The sequence below is a fragment of the Mizuhopecten yessoensis genome, unplaced genomic scaffold (genome assembly GCF_002113885.1).
Source record: "Mizuhopecten yessoensis strain PY_sf001 unplaced genomic scaffold, ASM211388v2 scaffold2711.2, whole genome shotgun sequence".
Lineage (NCBI taxonomy): Eukaryota > Metazoa > Mollusca > Bivalvia > Pectinida > Pectinidae > Mizuhopecten > Mizuhopecten yessoensis.
The window spans coordinates 2,682,349-2,708,512 of NW_018485984.1; the positions used below are offsets into that span (position 1 = coordinate 2,682,349).

General features: G+C 39.5%; 1 protein-coding gene across 2 annotated transcripts; it reads left to right on the forward strand.

The window, feature by feature from the left end:
• The first annotated feature begins 200 nt into the window (after nucleotides 1-200).
• On the forward strand, nucleotides 201-18,880 carry LOC110445069 (uncharacterized protein DDB_G0284459-like). Of its 2 annotated transcripts, none has more exons than XM_021489449.1 (3): nucleotides 201-482; nucleotides 11,283-15,003; nucleotides 16,722-18,880. In XM_021489449.1, the coding sequence occupies exon 2, from the start codon at nucleotides 11,359-11,361 to the stop codon at nucleotides 14,977-14,979; it is 3,621 nt and encodes a 1,206-aa protein (XP_021345124.1). In that variant the 5' UTR covers nucleotides 201-482; nucleotides 11,283-11,358; the 3' UTR covers nucleotides 14,980-15,003; nucleotides 16,722-18,880. The 2 variants fall into 2 exon arrangements, with proteins under 2 accessions (XP_021345124.1, XP_021345125.1); XM_021489450.1 differs by having other exon boundaries at nucleotides 202-482; nucleotides 11,283-14,502.
• The last annotated feature ends 7,284 nt before the right edge of the window (nucleotides 18,881-26,164 follow it).

Sequence of the window (26,164 nt, forward strand, 5' to 3'; positions counted from 1 at the left end):
TGGCTTATACGTACTTCTTAGCTGATTGTGTTGCAAGTGCTTGCGGATATTCAGAAAACAGGCTTTTCGAAAAGATTGGATTTTAATTACCTATATGGGATAACGTATTTCGGTGGAATCTTACGATTTGTGATAATTAATTAGCAATGTGTTGATTGCACGTGGAAGTGTTCATAAGACTGTGCTTCGATCCATTCCGTTGATAATTGATGTACTAATGTTAGCCCAATTACCGGAGCCAACCCGCGGGGAGAGGCGGAATCACGGAACGATTGCATACTGCGCGTCATAGCAGCTTCGCGCGTGTTTACACCAAGTCACTCAGAAAACGGGTACCAAAAATAGACAGAAGGAGAGTCGAGAGGAACTGTAGTGTTAGAGAGGGGGTCTTTCCCTACAGACTAGGTTTACTGGGGGGACTGAAGTCTTATTTACCAACAGGGGCTGGGGCACGCCCAAAATGGAGCGACATCAGACATAAGGTAAGAGTTCAAAATCCGGATGTTCTTTGACGGAAACGTTTTTGTCAATTGTTGTTTAAAGGTCAAAGGTAAGGGCTGGTTAATGGTGAACACATGTCAGAGTACTGCGTTCCCTGTTTAGAAATCGTTATTTTCTCGAGTGGTCGAGGTTATAACGTAAATTACAACTACTTTTGTTTACGTTGTATTTCATACGTCAAATTTTCGGTCTGGTATGTAGTAACTTGGAACGAATCTATAGCAAACGCCTGTAACTATGTGCATTGATAGTTTTCAGTGGTCGTTATATTGTTGCCATGAAATATGATACATGTTCTGCATGGTGGCAGCGGGGATCTCCCTCTAGAGTCGACCCCCCGCCCCCTCCTCTTTTCTCCCTCTCAACAACAGCGGTGGATGATTACGAATATGTCGAGCTTGGAGAATGATTCATAAATTCTTGCGCTATTTTAGGAATAGACAACCCACCTTATTACGCTTTCTGACAAATTAACTATCATATATATTTTCTGCGATGGGTTCCAGGTGCTTAATCCCAAGTCAGCTGTCGAGTTCCAGGAATATATTGATTCAAGTAAGGTCGATAAGTATCAAAAACAAATTTTCTAGATTACGTTTTAGAGTGTGGGTTTTTATGGGTACTTATTTTTTTTGTTCTGGTGGTATTTCCGCCTCTTCTTTTCAACTGTGATATTCACTATTCCAACGATAATTGACACACACGCGAACATATTCCTCACCCGCCCATACCGGTGACACACATTTATCCCCCTCCCACACAACATGTACAATTCCCCCAAACAAATGTACCACGTACACCTAACACCGTCTTACAATATCTTTCACAAATCGCCAACCTAGCCCCGACTTACACAAATAAATTCGTATACCACACAACATAGCCCTAGTCCTGTACCCCAGGTTCACAAACTAAAAAGGGAATTCCTTACCTGAATATTTCCATCGGAAGTTAGGGAAATTTTCCTAAGCTCAAGTTGTTTCCTTACATCAAAAGTGTTTTCCCAGGAACACTTAAATCAAGGATGTTTTTACGCTAAGGACCGGTCGCAAAACTGGGGCCTGAGCCTTACTGTGACCCCCAACATCCTTCCCTCATTACACACCAACACTACCTAACACCGGCTTATTTAACTCCTACCCCGTCCGACTCTAATGTTGTGCTATTATACCCCAACCTTATCCTAAACTCACCTCATAAGACCTTAACGTGACCCACACTACCCAAACCTCACCCAACATGGATGTTACTGGGACCCACACAAACCTCATCGCACACACACTAACCTCATCCCACACAGCCCTAACCTCATCCAATACAGCCCTAACCTAATCCCACACAGCCCTAACCACGACCCATATAACCATAACCTTATCCTACACAGCTCTAACCTCATCCCACACAGCCCTTACCTCATCCCACACAACCCTTACATCATCCCACATAGCTCTAACCTCATCCCACACAGCCCTAACCTCATCAAACACAGCTCTAACCTCGTCCCACACAGCCCTTACCTCCTCCCACACATCCCTGACCTCATCCCTCACAGCCCTAACCTTTTTCCACACAGCCCTAACCTCATGCTACACAGCTCTAACCTCATCCCACACAGCCCTGACCTCATCCTACACAGACCTGACCTCATCCCACACAGCCCTAACCTCATCAAACACAGCACTATCCTCGTCCCACACAGCCCTTACCTCCTCCCACACATCCCTGACCTCATCCCTCACAGCTCTAACCTTATCCCACACAGCCCTAACCTCATCCCACACAGCTCTAACCTCACCTACACAGCCCTAACCTCCTCAAACACAGCACTAACCTCGTCCCACACAGCCCTTACGTCCTCCCACACATCCCTGACCTCATCCCTCACAGCTCTAACCTTATCCCACACAGCCCTAACCTCATCCTACTCAGCCCTGACCTCATCCCACACAGCCCTAACCTCTTCCTACTCCGCCCTGACCTGATCCCACACAGCCCTAACCTCATCCCATACAGCCCTAACCTCATCCCACACAGCCTTACCTCATCCCACACAGCCCTAACCTCATCCCATACAGCCCTAACCTCATCCCACACAGCCCTTTCTTCATTCAACACAGCACTAACCTCATCCCACACAGCCCTAACCTCATCAAACACAGCTCTAACCTCGTCCCACACAGCCCTTACCTCCTCCCACACATCCCTGACCTCATCCCTCACAGCCCTAACCTTATCCCACACAGCTCTAACCTCATCCTACACAGCCCTAACCTCATCCCACACAGCTCTAACCTCAGCCTACACAGCCCTAACCTCATCAAACACAGCACTACCCTCGTCCCACACAGCCCTTACCTCATCCCACACAACCCTTACATCATCCCACATAGCTCTAACCTCATCCCACACAGCCCTGACCTCATCCCACACATGTCTAACCTCATCCTACACAGCCCTAACCTCATCCAACACAGCACTAACCTCATCCCACACAGCCCTAACCTCATCAAACACAGCCCTAACCTCGTCCCACACAGCCCTTACCTCATCCCACACAACCCTTACATCATCCCACATAGCTCTAACCTCATCCCACACAGCCCTTACCTCATCCTACACAGCCCTAACCTCATCCCACACAGCTCTAACCTCAGCCTACACAGCCCTAACCTCATCAAACACAGCACTACCCTCGTCCCACACAGCCCTTACCTCATCCCACACAACCCTTACATCATCCCACATAGCTCTAACCTCATCCCACACAGCCCTAACATCATCCTACACATCCCTAACCTCATCCGACACAGCCCTGACCTCATCCCACACAGCTCTAACCTCACCCTACACAGCCCTAACCTCATCAAACACAGCCCTAACCTCGTCCCACACAGCCCTTACCTCCTCCCACACATCCCTGACCTCATCCCTCACAGCCCTAACCTTTTTCCACACAGCCCTAACCTCATGCTACACAGCTCTAACCTCATCCCACACAGCCCTTACCTCATCCCACACAACCCTTACATCATCCCACATAGCTCTAACCTCATCCCACACAGCCCTAACCTCATCCCACACAGCTCTAACCTCATCCTACACAGCCCTAACCTCATCAAACACAGCACTAACCTCGTCCCACACAGCCCTTACCTCCTCCCACACATCCCTGACCTCATCCCTCACAGCCCTAACCTTTTTCCACACAGCCCTAACCTCATGCTACACAGCTCTAACCTCATCCCACACATCCCTAACATCATCCTACACAGCTCTGACCTCATTCTACACAGTCCTAACCTCATCCCAGACAGCCCTTACCTCATCCCACACAACTCTTACCTCATCCCACACAGCCCTAACATCATCCTACACATCCCTAACCTCATCCGACACAGCCCTGACCTCATCCTACACATCCCTGACCTCATCCCGCACAGCCCTAACCTAATCCCACACAGCCCTAACCTCATCCCACACAGCCTTACCTCATCCCACACAGCTCTAACCTCATCCCACACAGCCCTTACCTCATCCCACACATCCCTGACCTCATCCCTCACAGCCCTAACCTTATCCCACACAGCCTTAACCTCATCCCACACAGCCCTAACCGGTGCTTAATCCCAAGTCAGCTGTCGAGTTCCAGGAATATATTGATTCAAGTAAGGTCGATAGGTACATGTATCATAAACAAATTTTCTAGATTACGTTTTAGAGTGTGGGTTTTTATGGGTACTTATTTTTTTGTTCTGGTGGTATTTCCGCCTCTTCTTTTCAACTGTGATATTCACTATTCCAACGATAATTGACATACACGCGAACATATTCTTACCCCGCCCATACCGGTGACACACATTTACCCCCCTCCCACACAACATGTACAATTCCCCCAAACAAATGTACCACATACACCTTACACCGTCTTACAATATCATTTACAAATCGCCAACCTAGCCCCGACTAACACAAATAAATACGTATACCACACAACATAGCCCTAGTCCTGTACCCCAGGTTCACAAACTAAAAAGGGAATTCCTTAACTGAATATTTCCATCGGAAGTTAGGGAGATTTTCCAAAGCTCAAGTTGTTTCCTTACATCAATAGTGTTTTCCTAGGAACACTTAAATCAAGGATTTGTTTACGCTAAGGACCGATCGCGACACTGGGGCCTGAACCTTACCGTGACCCCCAACATCCTTCCCTCATTACACACAAACACTACCCAACACCGGCTTATTTAACTCCTACCCCGTCCGACACAGCCCTGACCTCATCCCACACAACCCTAACATCATCCTACACAACCCTGACCTCATCCTACACAGCCCTTACCTCATCCCACACAGCCCTTACCTCATCCCACACAGCCCTAGCCTCATCCTACACAGCCTCAACCTCATTCTACACAGCCCTTACCTCATCCCAAACAACCCTAACATCATCCTACACAGCCCTAACCTCATCCCACACAGCCCTAACCTCATCCTACACAGCCCCAACCTCATTCTACACAGCCCTTACCTCATCCCAAACAACCCTAACATCATCCTACACAGCCCTGACCTCATCCTACACAGACCTGACCTCATCCCACACAGCCCTAACCTCATCCTACTCAGCCCTGACCTCATCCCACACAGCCCTAACCTCATCCCACACAGCCCTGACCTCATCCCACACAGCCCTAACCTCATCCCACACAGCTACATTTGTATAACCTCATCCTACACAGCCCTAACCTCATCCCACACAGCCCTAACCTCATCCCACACAGCCCTAACCTCATCCCACACAGCACTGACCTCATCCCACACAGCTACATTTGTATAACCTCATCCTACACAGCCCTAACCTCATCCCATACAGCCCTAACCTCATCCCACACAGCTCTGACCTCATCCCACACAGCTCTGACCTCATCCCACACAGCCCTAACCTCATCCTACACAGCCCTTACTTCGTCCCCCTCTACTGTATCTACAACCCAGTGCCACACAAACCTGAACCCGACTCACATCATTCATTCAGCTGTATCCTCATTCACACAAGTGACATTAGATATAATCGCAAAACCCACCCACTACATACATTGTTGACACTACCCTAACCCCATCTCTTACAAGTGCAACTCGGTCAAACACATCACTAACCGTCTCCCACACAACTCGTACTCTACTCCATGAAAATCACACAGTCATTGCCCCTTCGTATTAAATATACATTTAGAACAAAAAAGCGCAACTCTTCATTACATAACATCACTCTTAAATCTGGAATACTTTTATTTAATTTTGATTCAGTGTACACGTGCATAATTTTTATCATACATGAATATTTACATAACGAATTCGGTGTGTAAACACGTGCTGCGTTCACTGTGACACATAACGCACGCGAGCAGCACGCGCATGACTCAGCGCAAGTTGTCTAGTTTTAACCTGATCAGATCGGATAACTTGTTGCGTACTTCCCAAGAGTTAGAGACCTGATGATCTGTTTATATCTGGTATATGTACTGACTTGGCAGGCGTTCATGGTCAGACGTTTAAACTATACATGCACATTTGTATTCATGATTTGTAACGTCAGACCTCAGTCGTTGGAGAATTATATATCCGTACACTTACTTTATAATACTATTAAATAAGTTGTGGATATAATAAATACAGATAAAAGATCAATGTATTTGGTGGTTTTCGTTCTGGACATCAAAAATGACTCTGGTTTAAAACACAAAAGGAATGATAGACATTATAACACATTATGGGGTGTAATTTCGTTTTGCCCCTGAGCATGTTTCTGTATTTGTCACACAGAATTATGACCCATCCACGTTTTTCCTAGTTATAACAGATGATTACCAAATGTAAACCTACAAAGACACATCAAATATAAACCTACAAAGACACATCAAATATAAACCTACAAAGACACATCAAATATAAACCTACAAAGACACATCAAATATAAACCTACAAAGACACATCAAATATAAACCTACAAAGACACATCAAATATAAACCTACAAAGACACATCAAATATAAACCTACAAAGACACATCAAATATAAACCTACAAAGACACATCAAATATAAACCTACAAAGACACATCAAATATAAACCTACAAAGACACATCAAATATAAACCTACAAAGACACATCAAATATAAACCTACAAAGACACATCAAATATAAACCTACAAAGACACATCAAATATAAACCTACAAAGACACATCAAATATAAACCTATGAAGACACATCAAACCTACAAAGACTCATCAAATATTAACCTACAAAGACACATCAAATATAAACCTACAAAGACACATCAAACCTACAAAGACACATCAAATATAAACCTACAAAACACATCAAATCTAAACCTACAAAAACACATCAAATATAAACCTACAAAGACACATCAAACCTGCAAAGACACATCAAATATAAACCCCCCAAAACACATCAAATATTTACCTATAAAGACACATCAAATATAAACCTACAAAACACATCAAATATTTACCTACATTTTTGTATAAAGACACATCAAATATAAACCTACAAAACACATCAAATATTTACCTACAAAGACACATCAAATATCAACTACAGTAAAATCAAAGATAAACTTCTCATCATGCCTACACTCCTTTATACCACCAATACCAGTAACATGGTAAATCCATTATCACGGAGAGACCGTTTGGGGATACTTAAAATAAAGTTAAAAGCGACTTCGGAATAGATTTTCTCTTTGGGATTGGTTTTCCTCAAGTTGAAACGTCTGCACGTGTTATTTGGCATTACTTTTCACCAAGTTTCAATTAAACGCGCTGCGCAAAGGGAAACTGGTCGTCGTCAAGACATCCCTTTTAAAATCACCAAAAATAGTATTTTGAGAAAACCGTAAATGAGCAAATGGCCCGGCTGATGAAAACAACATTTTTTTTTTGTAAAATTTGTCGCACTTGCCTGAGAGTAAGAAGGTAGTTCATGTTTACTCAACAAAAGACTTGTATTTTTTGTATTTGTTGTGGACTCGAATATGTTGTAAAAATTAGTTTGGGAGGTCCCGTATGGTTTTTATTCAAAGCAGAAGCTTCGTATATATATAGTGATAACAAGGATAAACCTATAGATATAACACAGATAAACCTATAGATATAACACAGATAAACCTATAGATATAACAAAGATAAACCTATAGTTATAACAAAGATAAAACTATAAATATAACAAAGATAAACCTATAGATATAACAAAGATAAACCTATAGATATAACAAAGATAAAACTATAGTTATAACAAAGATAAAACTATAAATATAACAAAGATAAACCTATAGATATAACAATGATGAGCCTAAAGTTACAATAAAGATAAACATATAGATATAACAAAGATGAACCTTCTGTGATAACAAAGATTAACCTATAATAATAACAATGATAAACCTTCTGTAATAACAAAGATTAACCTATAATGATAACAATGATAAACCTTCTGTGATAACAAAGATTAACCTATAATGATAACAATGATAAACCTACTGTGATAACAATGATAAACCTTCTGTGATAACAAAGATAAACCTTTATACATAACAAACATATATTTATAGATATAACAATGATAAACCTATTAATATAACAAAGATAAAACAATAGTGATTACAAAGATAAAATAGAAATAACAAAGATAAACTAAAGTGATAACCAAGATTAACCTATAATGATAACAGAGATCTCAACCCGAAGGTTAGTTTTCTGAATTTTTAAAAGTTCGCCATCTTAACACAGTTCGATTTAAGCAAAAACGAATCTTGTTGTGATACTTACGGAATACAAATAGTTCATCTTGCATTGAATTGTCTTTTGTTTTAATTTCTCTGTCAACCGTTATTGTGTAGACAAGCTACACAAACTTTTGACATAACAATATACACAACTAAATAACGTTATTTTTACAATTATAATGACATCATTAAGCTGGGCTGTTGATCTAGAGATATTCCTTTTCACCGTAACAATAATTCTTTACCATGATGTTATGACAAAGAAATCTCTCACATACGGCTCACGCGACCATCTATGTGTTCGTCTGTCTGCCGGTGATGTAATTATGGACATATACTGACATTAAGATTATATAATCAAGGAACCTTTGACCAGAAATATTTTTAGAATAGCTAAGAACAAGGGAGCAGTAATATTCTGAGAAGTAGGGGGTTTATTGAAGAGAAAAGGCTCATCCGTGTTCTCGTTCAGAACAAGGCGAATGTTAATCAAGATGGCGCCCAATCAGGCCGTAACACACGGATGGCGTACATCAGCCCCGGGCACTGACACAGCACGAGCTGGTTTCTAGGGTTGATATGCCAAACATTTACGGAATTAATAACATTTGCCAAACACTTTTTTTTAAAGAAATTGACATCAGTAGGCGTCAGACTCATCAACTCCGCTGTGTACAACTCTCGTCTGCTCGCGGTGATGTAAATTCCCGCCATATTCTTGGTACGAGTTTAATTGTTATTGTTTACAATCAATTGATTATGGTTGTTTTCCCTATGGAGGGGTCGGAAGGAAAGTGAAGGAAGGGGATATATATATATACAAATACCTTTCTCTCGTGTATGTAAGCACTCAAAGGAGGGTATGGGGGAGGGAGGGGATGATTAGGTAAGAACGGAAAGGTACAAATATATCTCAATGAGTTTGGCATCGTATCAACACAAATAGTGCTAGAATGGCCTCAGTCGCGTGTACATGATTTTTATATACATGTAATTGGTAGTAGAGAGACGATCGTAAAAGTTGGCCTCTCTCAGTCTCATTAACAGTGTATAGACACAATCTTTCACTTAAACTACTCTCTGTCCCATTACCAAAATAGAGAGAGGACTGTATAATTTAGCCCGTCTGCTCCTGACAATATATAGACGTTAGTACACTGTGTTGTCTTGTCCCGAATGTTAGGATTTGGTCCAATTGGCATACTTTCACAACTTTCTGTCACTTTTTGTTCATAACAAGACACATATTTACAGCGTCACAGACAATATCGTTATATTAATTATTGAAAAAACAATTCACAATTAATCGAATTGTTACTAGCAACGCCCCATGTTCCAATAAACTGCTATTGTACTAGTATATAGATGCACCACATTTATACCAGAGGTTTACTATAGGAACAAAATCACTCATTTCTGTGTCTTGCAGACATATAAAATTTCAACCTTTGGGATAACCCTACGTGGTTCGGGTTGATATGTCCCAGTCAGCATCACACGAGAATAATTTATTCTGTTTTATTAGTCATAACATTTCTTTGATATACTACAAACCTCAAAATGGTACACATATACATGAACTTAACCAACAGAATCCTTACCCAAACAACAGTCCACGCTTTATTTTAACTAATATTTATTTATAAAGAATCTTTGTTTCGTTGAAACGCAGGTAAGAGTCGAAAATGATGTATAACATACATGCATGACATTGATTCACGTCTTAGAAAATAGTTCCATGCAGTTGTCATGGCAGTATAATAATATTTGTATAGGGATTCACATTATATATCATTTAGTGTCCCACTCATGAAAATATTTGAAAATGACAATATTGAACAATAAACGGGTACTATAACTAAACAATGACCTTGCCTAAGTGTAACTATTGAAATAAGATGGTTAAACTTTACAACTGTTCGCCATTAAATAATTCCTAATCATCCGTCATGTCCTAATTATCTAAATTACACATCCATTGCCCAGATTTGATATAAAATCTGTTCAAATTTTAAGGAATGCATCACCCAGAAACGATTTCTGCTCTACGGGCAACCTTCACTCATGGCGCAGCTTTTGACACAGTTTAAGAGTGTTAATGTCATTGTCTCTTTTCACAAAACAGTTCCGGCGTTTTAAAATTATACGTACTGAAATAAAAAGTAAAAAGGCAGTTTGTTGATGGAAACTTCGAAAATAATGAATAAAATGAGTGATGAAATCAAATTATATCAAAATAAGTACTTTAATAATGAAATTCCTTATGATATAACATTCCTTTACAAGAAAACCATCGAGCGTATGATCTCGGTATCGCTTGCAGCCTCTGTAATAAATACATTATTACATCATCGTATGTTAGTGGAAACGTACAGTTTTGTAATCTGGATACTTGGAGTCTTTGATAGAAATACTTCATTTCAGTCGATGAGTGTACATTATAAAGAGATAACTTTGACTTTCATCGCTGTAAAACATATCTCCTCGACAGTTTAAATGGTTTGTGAAGAAAGTTATAAATTTGTAGGTATGGCGTCATGAAGTTGGTACTAGCAGCAACAGAGGAATCGGGCTCTAAATATAAATGTGTAGATTAGGGAGTTACAATTTGTAGTGCTCTGTCTACACGTGTACGATCTGGTGCGGTCTGAGATGTCTATTTTGTTGATTAATGGGTCTTGGAGAGATCTGATACTAATGTTGACGTCATTATTCGTGCTCGTAGTTTTCTATTTCTGGAAAAAGTGGCTTATTTTTGCACCTGAACTTTACAACTAATACATTGAATAATAATCAAAACAGATCCCGTTTAAATTGCATTTTAATGGTAATATGTTTACTAGTAAGGCATACAGCTCGTCATTATCCCATATTATTATCGAAATTCTACCAATATCTTTCATTTGAAACGATATTGCGCCATTTTTGTTTTTGTTTTGTTCTCAAAGAGTACAATTGTATGTTTTCTATTGTAGATACGAAGATGCCCTAGTAAGATGGGAGTGGCCTTGAGGCCATCACCATGGTAACGTCGGCCTGAGGTCGGAGCGGATGAGCAAGAATCTCGGAGAATCAAGCCATTCCCGCGCTTCCGAATCGCCCGCACTTATCCCAGCCTCAAGTGACCGAAACCTTACTCCAACTGATTATGTCAACGAACAAATCAGTGGAGTCAGCCAAGCCCAGTTTTGCAGCTCAGCCGCTATCTTCAACCCTCAAATTGAAAAAGTTCACCGCCATGAAACAAACCTGCCCGAGCGACTTGCCACGCCTCTCACGCTCGTAACACTGCCAGAAGAAAAGCCAGTCACCTACCTCAAACCTGGTCGCGCGCCAAGCACTCAAACCCCAATCAAACCTGTCAAGGGAAGCAACATGGGTAACATATTTGGAAACAAGAAGAAAAAGAAACATGTACAGAAAGAGGACGAAGAAGAAATATGGAAAAAGATGGGCGCGAATGATTCATCTACTTCGTTGCCACGTGAAGGAAAGAAGAAAAACAAGAAATATAAAGACAAGAAATCGAAACGTGTGAAAACGCCATCGCCTTCGAGAGGAGGGGATGGATCCCTTAAAGGGAAGGACCCCAAACGATACGCAATGTACGAGCCACAGTCCAATTCGAAGGAACCTCAGACACAAACCGTTAGGTCACGTACTCTACCGGCACGAGTCGATCCTTCGGAATTTCGTAAAAGCATCGGCGATCCAATGGACTTTCGAATGGCGGACGATGTGTCGTCTGCTGGAAGTCCAGGACATGCCACGCCAGAAACAGCAACTCCGCCTGTTCAAAAGTCACCAGTTCCTATTTATAAAAAGATCAACGTCAACCGAGACAAAAAGACTAAAGAGAGAAGCTTACCCAATACGCCAAAGATAAATCGCAATGATACAACTGTAAAATCTGGTGATTCAAATAGCGCTAAAGTCGCAGAAATAAAACAGCCACATCTTGTGCCAACTCCAGGAACTGGAAGTCCAAGGCCGAGGGGATATATTCTGCCATCACCGCCAAGCCGTCCTAAGTTTTATTCGACGGAACCAGGGTCAGCGAGTCCAAAATTACTGAGAGTACAACCTCATAAATTGGTGACGCTGAACACAAGTAGTGATGACTCTAGTTATTCTACCAATGAAAAAGTTGCATCATTACGTGATAAGTCAAAACAAAGGAATACGCCTCAGTTAGACCATGCTGGTCAAATAAATAATAGCAGCAGAAAGGATGTGCCTTGTTCGCGTATGGCATGCGCAGAAGACGCCGGTCTGGTTGGTTTGCAGCTCAGCAAACAGCACAGCTCAGACGCCGTAGACATTGCTATGCAAAAAGAAAACGAAGAAAATGAGCGTAATCTGAAACGAGAAGAACGCCGCAAAATGGCGGGAGTTACAGAAATAAAAACTGTGCCAAAGCTCGAACAATGTCAGAATATTCGTGAAACTGTTGTTGAGGCAATAGAATCTCGTATCACCGAGTCGGAGAAACACGAAGTTACATCCGGGCCTAAAGTAGCCGTTCTTTCGACTATTCCTCCTCCTGAGAAAGCTGTTTTGTCACATGTACCTCCTCCTAGCCCCTCCGCCATGGATGCGTTGTGTGAGGAGAACGAAGAAGATGATGTGTATGATGATGAATATGATGATGATGAAAGTGACAATCATGTGACATTGAGGAGAAGCAAGGAGGTCGAAGAATTTGGCGGAATTGTTTGTCAACGTTTATCCCAGTTACTGGAAAGTCAGGATGACGGGACACTTAAGTTACAGTTCGTTGAAACTAATGGCCCTTCGTCGTCATTGTCACCTTCTAGCCCATGCATGATAATGAGTGGCGGAAGTGACGTAGATAGGGAACGAATGGAAGATGCAGGCCTTGGATATTCGAGTATGTCTCCACCGATAGAGACAGAGAATCTGTATAAAGAAAAAGCAATTCAGAAGAACCTGTTGTGTGTCGAGATGACAAAACCATCGACTTTCTCAAAAAGACTAGAAAGGTCCTCCATATCCACCCGATCTACTCAGGGAAGCAACTCAGCATCGGATTTGGATGGGAGGGTCAATAACAGTGATTCCAAATCATCACGGTCACGTGATTTTATACGAGATCGTCGTGAAAATGAGAGTGACATCAGTTCGTCGGAAGAGGAGAGTTCCTATTCAAGTGATTCGGAGTACTCGTCTTATATTTATGATGAGAAGCGGGATCACGTGACCAGTTATAGAGAAAATGAATATTCAATACCTTGGGATTTACATCGGTATCCGCGGAGCGTAAGTTACACGTCCGATGGTGTCGACATATCGGAAAGCGAACTATATTGTGAACCTGAAATTCGAAACAAAATCGACCATGACCAGCTAAATTCTAGAAATTTCCGTAAAAGGAACGAACAAGAGATATCAGATCGTGACGAAATGTCCGACAATAGGTGGGACGAGTATGCATATGTCGAAAATCAGAAGAAGGATTCACATTTTAACAAAAATCGGCAGATTTCTGTAGAGGAACTCCATATAGAGCCGACAAATATTAAACGACAACTATTTCAACTGCCTACGCGTTTCTGTGAAAGTGACACCACTAGCGAAATAATGGAGGCCGAAATTAAACCGTCATTTATTGATTCCAGTGAAAAAGCATCGTCTAATATTCCAAAACGAGGTTCAGAAATAATGAGTGACGTCATAGATGCATACACAGCTGAGGAGTTGGCTGTTATGAAACGAAACGCACCTATAGTGCCTCCTAAACGCCAATCAACGTTAAACGAAGAGGCATTAATAGAACAACCGACAAAACCATCAGCCCTTGATAAATCGTTAAAGAAGATATTTAATCAAGAGGAAGAAATAGATGAAAAATATCCGGAGTTAGCTCCCTTGCATTCCCTCATTATGGGTGTGGAAGAGGGCACACCGTCTGTGGAGCCATTTTTTGAATTTCGACAAGGTCAGCTCCCAACATTTACTCGCGTGCCGTTTGGATCCCGAAAATCTCTGGCTTGTTCCGAGTCCGATCTGGACATGTCTGAACAGCGCGATGATGTCAGCTCCGACAACATGGACGCGGATGACGAAGACGACGAAGAGGGAGGAATCATGGTGATCGATAGGAGAGAACTTGACGACGGGGAGGTGATGTACGGAAGGTCATACAAAGAACTGAACAGCCGTATGGATATCAAAGTAAGTCAGAAGGTGTTAAACACAGCATTCCGGGAGAGCGACGATAACGACAGCGTCTTCCTCGACGAGGATGACTCGGACGTCGGTCGACCTCGACCGACAAAAGCATGGGCGCATCGCAAATTCGACATTCCTCCTCCCCCTCCTGTGTTTGATATGCCACCCCCTTCCCAAAGCTCACAGCCTCCTCCTCCCTCACCCTCACCTTCACTGCAGCACGTGGCCCAACCCACCCTGGACCTGGCCTCGACATACTACGCCATTGGACCTCCCGCAGAGGTAGGGGGCGTGGCGTTTGATGATGCTAGGAAACAAATGGAGGACATACATATGCAGTTACAGACGCTCAGAGATCAAATGGTCCACATGGAGGAGGACAACCCACAGTCACCAAGGTCAAAAAAGTCACAAAGGTCATCGGGGTCAGTGGGGTCAGGTCATGAAGCGAGTACCACAAGAGCAACGTTAACAGACTAACGTGCCTGTCATGGGGTATTTCCTGTAAGTTTACGGCACACAGTGTATTTCCAAAACATCTACAGTATATTTATCTGAAAATTTTGTCAAATTTACGGTAAACGCCACTAATACCATGAATGTGATATATCACTTTGATATCAGAAAATGGGTTCAGTCTATTCACGTACACGCATTTTGTACATTATACCTTCCTGATAAGATATATCAAAGGTAATATGGGGAGCAAGGATTTGCGCGCGATGCATGTGCAATTCCTGCCCTATCAAATCTGATCTATATCGACCTTTAAATACACTGCCCCTTTGACACAGAGATCCACTTTATAATCATGACTATTTGTATAACTAATGGTATCCTTAATTATCCACGGTATAACATGTACAATATAATATAACATTTACATAATATAGCATGTCCATTACCACGGTATAACATGTACAATATAATATAACATTTATATAATATAGCATGTCCAATACCACAGTACAACATGTACAATATAATATAACATTTATATAATATAGCATGTCCATTACCACGGTATAACATGTCTATAACTACGGTATACTATTCATTAGTATATAAATAAAATACAACATATATTTAGGATCTTATTTTTTTTTTTTTTTATTATTTTTTATTTCATATGAGATTAACGAGTCTTAGGAGTTTTTATATTGCGAGCTTCGGCGAGCAAAAATTAAAACTTCCAGACGAATTACATAAAAGCTTATATGAAATGAAAACAAATTTAAGATACTTTTTATCGCATAACTCAGAGAATTTACAATTAACAAGTTTTAAAGCCAAAATTTAGAGGGCTTAATTCCACGGAGACAGCTATTTTGTTGCGCCATTCACAATTTGTGACCTCACGTCATTGTCCATATTATGACGTCACAATCGATTTCTTACTGGCACAGCAAATGAAAAACGTTCAAGGGTATATTACACTAGTGACGTATGTAAAAATATTACACGGGCGAATTCACTGGATAACAGGCCGATTATTTGCTAATTAACTACTGTATAATGTTTACCAGTATATAACGTTAAAATTACGTAATAACTACGGTATAATATTCACAAGTAGTTAGCTAAAATAAAACATGCATAATTACGGTACATGTATAATATGCACTAGTATATGACTAAAATTTGACATGTACAGCGACGGTATAATATGTACCACTTGGGTGTATTATGATTTTATCATCTATATACTACTTTATACCACCTACTGGTAGCATGATAAATTTATTATCATTGGTTGTCAGCACGAGAAGAAGTTCTTGAGAAGAACGGAACAAGAACTTGAGAACGGATGTTCCCATTCTACAGTACTTGGGAACGTATTAATACTAGGCCTATTTACTTCCTTATTTACTAAATGAAAGGAAATAACACACATCTCATGAAAACAGTTTAAAATTAACTCTTTTCCCAGTCAAATTTCATACCAATTTTGTTACAACTGCGCCGACTTTATTTGTGTTTGTTTTATATTTCTTGTTTAGTAGCACAATATAGAAATTAACATGTTGCGCTCCATCATGAAAAATAAGAGGAAAGCTGTCAGGTTTAATAAATAACTTTTATTTTATGGTTTAATTGTGATTGCGCCGCACACAGTGCTGGAGTAAAAGCGAAATCAGGTCAAAAAGTCCTACGACAGTTAAAGGAAATGTACATCTCGTTAATTTTGTTTCGTTTCTGATATTTGTTTTCGTTTCTTTTAGCGATCAAAAAGAGTCGTAATGGATAGTGAGGCCAGCGAAGGGGAGGATTCCGTTTTTATATAAGGAGGCGATCAAAGGAGATGCGTACTTTTATCCGGCATTATTCTCACCAACGAAAGTCCTGTGAACGGGGCCACCCTGGGAGAAGAACTGTTATGTATCGAGATATGTCTTGTATTAAAGTGTGCCTGCTCAAATATCTGGAAAGACAGTGAGGCCCATTAAGGGGTATATATAGTGTCATGTACATTGCACTGTTTGCCGAGCGTAAATGTCTTAGATAGCCACGAGGAGCTTTGGAAAGAGGCTCCGCACAGGTTTATTTTGGCTTATATAAATATGCCAAGGTCAACATATATTATTTATCAAACGGTTGATTACACTATTATTACTGTTCTGTTACGATTTTTCCTAGTTGTGCACGCGTCTGTTGATACGTCCGGTACTATCAGATACATATATGGCGTGTATTATTCCAAAATACATTTACAATAGCCTTGACTTTATTATATTTATGCAGTCTGGAATATTTTCCTATGTACCACATTTTGTATTTTTAACTAGATTTCCTCGACATGTATACGTAAGAATATAGATAACATTTGGACACGAGTTGAGTCATTTTTACACATTGTACTACATCAACAAAACAAGATACCATCCATCATTTTAAGCTTCTCTAACCTTGCCTACCATCAACATCACCCGAAACTGCATTATTTGTTACATCTGACAATCCGTATTAAATTAACTGTTTTATTTAGATTATACAAAAGTAAATGAAATAACGTTGATTGGTTTATCGGATATGTCTGCCTTATCTGAAACCCTGTACTTTTATCATGCGTTTACCGTTAGCCGTGTCCATGGAAACAAAAAAGCTGGTTGAATTAGATAACTTCAATCCTGTATAATATCATACATAGCAGCAACAACAGAACGAAGAACGTAAGGCTATATTGTGTATATGGCAGAAGGTTTGACCCGAGCAGAAATGGAGAACTGATTCTGTTCGCTTCCAATAGAACCAGTTTCTGCTTAACCGCCGCCAAGATTCATTGGATGGCAGTACCAATGTCGATAAGATGATTATAAACGGCTTACATTAAAGCTCCATAATAAATACACATAATATTCACCTTTTTAAATAGTATGTTGCAAGAAAATGGAGGTATGTCTCGTTTTAAATATTTCCAAGTGGAGATATATTTCTGAGTTCTGCTCTACGAGACCTATCAGCCGTTCAGATTTTCGCAAAAACGTTTGAAAATCAAACAGCACGTGTTTGAACATATAAATATTTGCATACTTTAAAATATAATTAATTTGTATAAAACGTTAAATGAGGTTGGATAAAGGTTCATTCCTTAAAATAAATGTAAATATGGCTTTTAATATTTCACTTAAAGTTTGGAAATCATATTAATTAAAGCTTGGTTTTGTGATAAATATAATTACGATCAATATCGCCACCGAGATAAATGTAACAGGTTAACTATTCTTAGAGCTAATATGACTTTCTAGGACATACCGGGGCGTCAATATGGCGCTAGGTGAAGATGTGAATGTGGTGGTGCTTAAACTTGAGGTCCAAAATCCTTAACCAGCAGGCACGGTTGAGTTGTGCATCGAATCGATGTAGTAGTTAGCTCCCTTTGTCTTTTGGCTCGGTAATCCGTCTAAGCTTGCGTGCTGACAGAGGTATGTTACCCACCCTTGATATCCATTATTTCATTGATTGATCGTGGATCATGTTTGTACTATTATTTTTACATCGCAACGTCAGTCCCATTGAATTTTATTGATATCTTTATCAAATTGTGTGTACTCCGAGATATTTACGTATTCATGCCTATTGATAGTACTATCAGGAACTAGAACTATAAGTGCACATTGGGTGACCTCCATATGTGGTGTGTGCTCGGTTATATAAATGTTAAGATAATCCGTCAAATTCGATATGTTTTATATATGTAAATGAGCCGTTCTAATCGCACAGCCCACGTAACGGAAGGCCCAACTGATTGTGACGATAGTGTCCAGTTTGCCTGAGTCGAATAACTTGTAAAATACGTTTGAAATGTATACATCGTGTGTGTGAAATATTGCTATAATTGTTAATGAATATAAAACTAAAAAAATCTTTAATAAAATAAACAATTTTTTACAAAAATATATACAAGTTGTCTGTGGTATTTGATAGTTATATTGTGACTTTGGATAAGTTTAGATCACTTAAAGTTATTGCAATTTTGTTGATGGCCATTCAGTTCACCAAGCAACAGGCCAATTACCATGACTTGAGGCCTAGTACTTTGCATTTTGAACACAAAAAACTGTGACTTTCTGTAATATTGGCCAAGTTACCTAATTTGAACATATCGAAAGCCCTCTGCCCTGCAAGTTACAGATGAAGCATAGTCTAACAAAGACCTTATAGTTCATCAGAACAGAAACGTTTCTTATTTACTTGCATTATGAATTAAGGTAATTCGTTCGAGTTTATCTGACAGGTCTCGCCAAAATTATCAACAGACTAAATGTAATGACATTGAACACTGTGATATTTGAGAAGATGTCGTTCGAAGATTTAAATACATCCGATCCCGACATCCGACATTTGAACTTAAACAAGGCTATTCATTTGAACAAACCTGATAGCCCTTCAACAAAGCAAGTTACAACGAACCAAATTAGCAAGACCCCGGGCATAGTGGTTTTTCGGAAGATGTTGTATGAGTTTTAAAACCCATTGGACAAATCATATTTAAACAATTTAATAGCCCTTCACCGAAACAAGTTACTGTACAAACCAAATGTCATGACCTTGAGGTTGTTTATCTTCACTCTCCCTACTGACTAACAAAAATGTAGTGTAAAAGGAGAAAAAGAAAATGTAACGGCCACACCAGGGTTCGAACCCGAGACCCTCCGAACTCTAGACGGACGTTCATCTGGTCACAGCCGATCGACCCAGTCCAGTTCCGCTACAGTAGCATATTCGAGTACAATAATATTTTTTTAATCATTGAAGCGAATGAAGCCCTTTAACAAGTTCACAAAAAAGTACCTGTTAGATATACCTTGATTTTAGAATATAATCAATATTAACACCATATTAAAACATGGTATTTTTTTCTCACTTCCTGAGATTTAGGTCGCAGTGAAGTAAATATATCTTGATTTATTTTACAATTAAGAAACGAAACAAGTTATTTAAACTTATATTAATCACTCGGATGGGAGCGCGCTTGTGGCCATAATGCAGGAAGAAACTGGAATACCCGGAGAACACCCACGTGGTCGAGCAAATAACCCAATACCTTTTCAAGGTTTTTACCAAGGTTTTTATTTATACACTCTGACACACGTTAAGTGTGTAACAAGAGGTCATCATTACATAATATCATTATGATCACCATATTACGAATTACCAAATTACATACGTGTATCTTATACAGATACATACATATAATTAATAGATAGTATAATATTTAATTAATATTTTTATAACTTATTTAAACCTTCCATGCAATTACACAATGCAAAAGTGATACACATTAACATGAAAATGTAGAAAAAATATATTGTTTGGCATTTAATACAATTTCTACTATTGTAATATTGAAGTAAGTTTTCTTAGAAATATACAAACATTTTTATACAGTTTAACATGACATATATTAAACATACCTTTCATTTTATAAGATGTAGGATTACGTGTAAAGTATTCTGCAAAACATTTTCCCCTTAATACACTAACTGAGGTGTTTGGACATTTAAACAAGTGATGGAATTCATCCCCAATATATTCACGACATATACTACATATTCTTTCTTCTCTAGGTATTCCTATCCATCTCACAGTTTCAATTGGGATTTTAAAGTTTGCAGTTCTAAATCTGCATATTAATATGCGTTCCTTTTTATTAAGTTTCAATGAATAGGATTCGTGAGAATCGAACCCCTGCCGTCACGATGAATGGCAAGTTCGCTATCCACTTTGCCATCCGACCACATGCAGTATAATAAACATTGTCTTTGAATGAAAGTGAGCGTTTTTTGTTTTTTTTTATTCATTTCCGTATAAATGTAAATGATGTTATTGTATTTCATGTCTGATCCTTGTGACAAATCAACAAAATCGATGACCATTATCCTTTGAACAAATATTGCCAGTACTCTATGAAGCATCGCTTTGTATTTAAGTTAGATTATTGAAGATAACGCCTTTTCTTATGTCAGAGCATGCCAAAATGACAATCATCATACAAAATTTCTTATTCTACTGTTCTTCCGCTGAAAATCATTGGAATAAAATGCCACTTTTCCGGACAAAAGACAAGAACTCTATTTCAATTAGATACGGATTCACTAACATCTGGGGAAAAACCCCAGATTGTCTTTGCGTTAAGTGTGTATTGCCATATCGGTTCCGGGCTTTATCTGTTTTATGTTTACAATCTACCTAACGATGGTAAGAAACTAACTTGTCTACGGTTGATAATAGCTGCAAAGATGAAAGTAGAATCAATCAAGGCTTAACGACTCCGGCATCATCGTTCTAGTTTCATTCACCAAAAAAGCGCTGCCATTGATAAAACTAGCCTCTCTAAAATCTTCAAATTGATTTTTTTTTTTTTTTTTAATATTTTATCACGATATCACCCGATACCACGTTATCACGATGTTTTGTGAAGTATGGTTGATACAGTGAATATCGGTGAATGGCCCATGAAAACATTATACATTTACCTTTGCTTTGCGGATATCTAATACTAAGTACTTACTGCAGTCTGTTTCTAATTCTATGAGAATATTCCTGTATTATTTACGACTATTATAATAACACCGTTTACATCCTAGACTTGGATATACGGAAACAACAGACTAAAGATATATGGTGATGACATTTATTGCTTTAATGTACATGTACTTTTCGTAAATTAGTAAAACAAAATATTCAACAAACGTCTTCATCATGTTTGGCTGTTTGCAATGACCAAAAATGATAGAATCAGACACATGTACAGGTCTGTACTCAATAATTCTTTGATTTCCATCGAAACAAAATACAAAAGTCCAAGAGATACATTAGTTTAAATTTTCAGTCACATTTGTGTAAATCAACTTTGCATGATCAAGATCAAAATCTGATGATTAAATAAAGTTTCCCAGTCGACTGCAAGTTAGGTTGTGTATCCATCAGTATAACTCTGTAGCGACTACTGTCCTAACGATAGGACGTACGTAACGCGTAGACTCCCAGCCGTGTGGGTGGAGTCACCCCGCCGTGTGGGTGGAGTCACCCCGCCGTGTGGGTGGAGTCACCCCGCCATTTACACAGCCTGCTGTCTAGGCGCAATCCTCCTTTGACGTAATCTGTGATTAAATATGGCTCAACCTGCGGTATGCGTTTACGTCAAAAGCTGACCCTTGTACACTATAGATATGGAATCATAAAAATAATTGCCGTAGATTTCATGGATTTTCTTTTCGTTAACCATGTTGGCCTGTATGATTCAGTTAGGCATCGGAAGCGTTGATTGGTCAATAATCATGTAAGTAACATGCATTAACCGATATCAATGATTCCTGCTGACGTCAGAAAGTATTATGAATGTGTTTGGAAAAATAACCCGCCCGCTTGAATGTGTCTATATCAAAATCCTGTATTATAAAGTAACCAAAACACAACGTGGGACTAATTGTTTTTGCTTCATTTCTTCTTATCATAATTATTCTTCCTTCATCTTCTCTCTTCATCTTCCTCTTCTTTTTCTTCTTCCGCCAAATGGTTTCCGGGCATTTTATGAGAGACTAAAAACATGCCCGCCGTGGCCTCTGATGTATTGCCACGTTTGTGGGTGTACGCCAATGAGATGCCGACGGTCCCTTTCTATGTCTTTTATTTCATTCAAACTTAGTATTAAAGAGTACTATGGAAATAAAGGCGTTTTACGACTATACATGGGGACAGTTTGGAGAACTTTTGTAACGGTTACAATTTAAAGTCCTGTTAGAACGATCAAGAAACTAAAAAAATGTAAGACCGGAATGCCCCTGTAGCCATTTAAATAAAGTTTCTTTATTTGACAATTTCTCTCTTTCATCTACACACTGAAATATGAACTGGTTCAACGTATTTTTATACTTGACGGATATATTTTGTTGAATATTCATAAGTGTCCCTCTCTTTGTTAATTGTATCATGTATGATTAAAATAAACTTTACTTCTTACAATAATAATGAAACAAGTTTTTCAACTTAAATCAATTACTTGTTAGCCCGGATGTAAGCGCAGATGGGCTTAATGTGGGAGGAAACCGGAGTACCTGTAAATACCCGGTAATAAATACACAAGGGAAATAGCCAGCACTCACCTAGGAAGCAGCTGGATAGATTCAAAGTTTGCGTTTAAGAAGAAATTATTTCAAAATATGTTTTGTTAATATTTTGTTGTATTAATTAGTTTGGAAATGCGATGCATTTCACAGTAACTCTTGTAAAGAAGTTTTATAGTTCATCAGTTTGAACTATCAAAGAAATAGAAAGGGAGTGTTCGCCACTGGGTACCTATTGATGGTAGTTATGGCTCAGCAATGACCTTGACCTTAATGCTTATCGATTGTTGGAACGGCTGAGTGGCGTTAGCCCTGTGTCTGTCGAGTATTGCAACGGCTCTGTGATGTAACCGTTCTTCTCCCCAAAGACTAATATAACGTAATACAACCCCAAACATGTTCCATACACCCCCTCGTATATCAATTCACCGACCACCCACGTTTTTAAAAGTCTACCGCCTATCAATAATTGCGACGATGATTTAATTAATAATGGTGTTGAAAACATAACAAGTTGGCAGAGGGCGATCAAACAGCTCAGCGCCATTTCAATTCGCTCCATCACGCAAGCTTCAAAGCTACGCGTGAAGGTGTCACCCCAACAAAGGGCGTCCAGCTAGACTGTACACAAAGATAAACCCTTCCCCGGTGATCCGGGCCACATACACACTTCCCTCCCCGATGATCCTGACTCCCCTATAATACCACACTAAATCCACGTTAATTTGATTGGAATTGAGTTGGGATAGCTTATGTTGGATTAGGTATTTTGACCTAAAATGCTTCCATTTTTCTTTCTCCGTTATTTTATTCTATTCCAGTCAAATTTGATCCAATTTAAATATGAACCGTTACTAATTAATTAATTAGTTACCTTTCTTGTGCATATCTATGTCTATTATGAATTATGACAGGCGTTAATCCCAGTTGAATGTTTTACCGATGCGTGGGGAACATCATTTTTGTAAACCAGGTCCTGTTCCAATAACTACAATTTCTCTGCACCCTTGGAATATATAATTTAAAATCTTTAAAACCACCTTGTAGATCAAACGAGTTGACTAGTATGGAAAATCTTATCTGATATATAATCGCTTTGTTACATGAACAATAAATCACGCGGAAGCATAACGGTAAAATTGTTCCCCTTTGATTTTGGTTAATTCCTCCGTTATCGAAAAATGGAAGGTATCAGTCTAGTGATTGGTCAGTTATTTATATATGAAACCAATCAAATGGCCAACCGCCTTCGACTTTGTCATGACATATTATAAGTGTGTAGAAAACATGTGTACATACTACCTCTACTCCCTTTGGAAAATGCTATGACAAAATCGAAGACTCGCGGTAAGCTATTTGATTGGTTTTATGTAAAAAAAAAAAAAAGACCAATCGCAAGGCTGATAACTGTCCTTTGAAGATTACAGAAGAGTAACATGTACTTCAAAGACGGTTAATTGTAAGGGTGTTGTAACGCAAGATTCCTTTCCTCTTGATTCAAGACATCAGACTATTGTACTCATATCATTTGCAAGGTTGAGCGTATAGGGCCTTCGATTTTGTCCAAGGGTTTAAAAAAGAAATATATATATCGAGAGGAGAGCCCTTGTATTTCGAAGATGGAGGACCAAGTAGTTTATGATTTTTTGTGTATTAAACCCATAACAATGATGTCGCTAGTAGCCCCCTTAGGGTAGTCTTTCTGTATTATATTTACTTGTTTGACCGCAACATTTGGAAAATGTATAAAACATAAGGTTGCAACCGTAACGTGAAATAAGCAAACTTCAAACAAAGTTGCGATAGAGGCTTTTCACACTTTGGTCGTCCCATTTTTATGTTGGTTTTAACTGGTTATTCAACATTCAGCACTTACAACAGAGGAAAGAAATGGACACAGCAGACGTCTACAAGTCATCATGCTGATAGTAAGGAGGGCGTAGCACCATCATCCTTCAGGACGGTAATTTGACATTAGAACAAGTGAGGTCATGCCAGATTTAACTTATTCTATGCAATGAAAATGAGGGACGGATTATTTTATTTTTTCTCGGTCACAGAGAAGTCTGTTACTCTCTGCCAAAGGGTGTAATATCCTTGGTCATCCGTAGTTGTAAGTGATTGGTCTTGTGATGTATCAGCCTAGAACCTAGTGAGCCAGTCCCTGAACTGTTGGAAATTCTTCGATCGAAAATCTCTTTCCGGCACCAATCTACCAAGTGGTCAGCGCGCTACTACGTACCGCATGGTTTGCTGTCTAACCAGCCTGGATACTCCAGGAGTAACGCACACTTTCGCTCTGTTCACCCCTGAAATACTTCGTAGCAAAATGAAGACACGCCGCTAACTATTTTATTGGCCCTGACCAATCACAGGCTGATACCTGTCATTTGAAGATTAAAAAGGAGCAACGCCCGACTTCAAAGCCAATCTGTTTTACCGTTACACGACTGTGAAATTATTTTGATGTACAATAATGGATCAAACTAGTCTTCGTGTCTCCTCAACAAGGGCCCCCGCGCACACTGAACCTTCAATATTGCTATGACATATTCCAGAGGTGCGGAGAGTGTAAGTAACCATATTTGATTTCGTCGGTGCAACTAGGTATACACATGCATCTAGCTGTTCATACACACATCTTAGTATGAAAATAATTTAAAAGCTTAAGAGATCAAGTGGTAAGGCTGTCTGTTGGGTAGATCGGATTTAAATCATTTTTCTTTGTGTGAGCAGTTCGTCCATTGTCTGTTGACGATTTAAATTTAGTAATACCAACATCCATATGACGTATGTGCTTGTACGGTTTTATTCCCTCTCTTAATGGCTAGCATTTGTGCTCCAATTCCTACAGACGGGTCTGACTTGACTAGCAGACTCTTAAGGTGTCGATGGTGAGGAGTGTCTGGGACACCTGTAACCTTGGTAATCCTGACTTCCCTTTGAGGTCATTCTTAACCCGGATTCCACTCTGCCGGTGCAATTCCGGACCGTGGTCAGAAAGTTTGGTCTATGGTGCTTCCTGTTTTTTAACAGCTCCTTTTCCTGGTTGTTGGTTAAGAGCTTAGAATATTTGATTTCAATAATCTGTATCCATA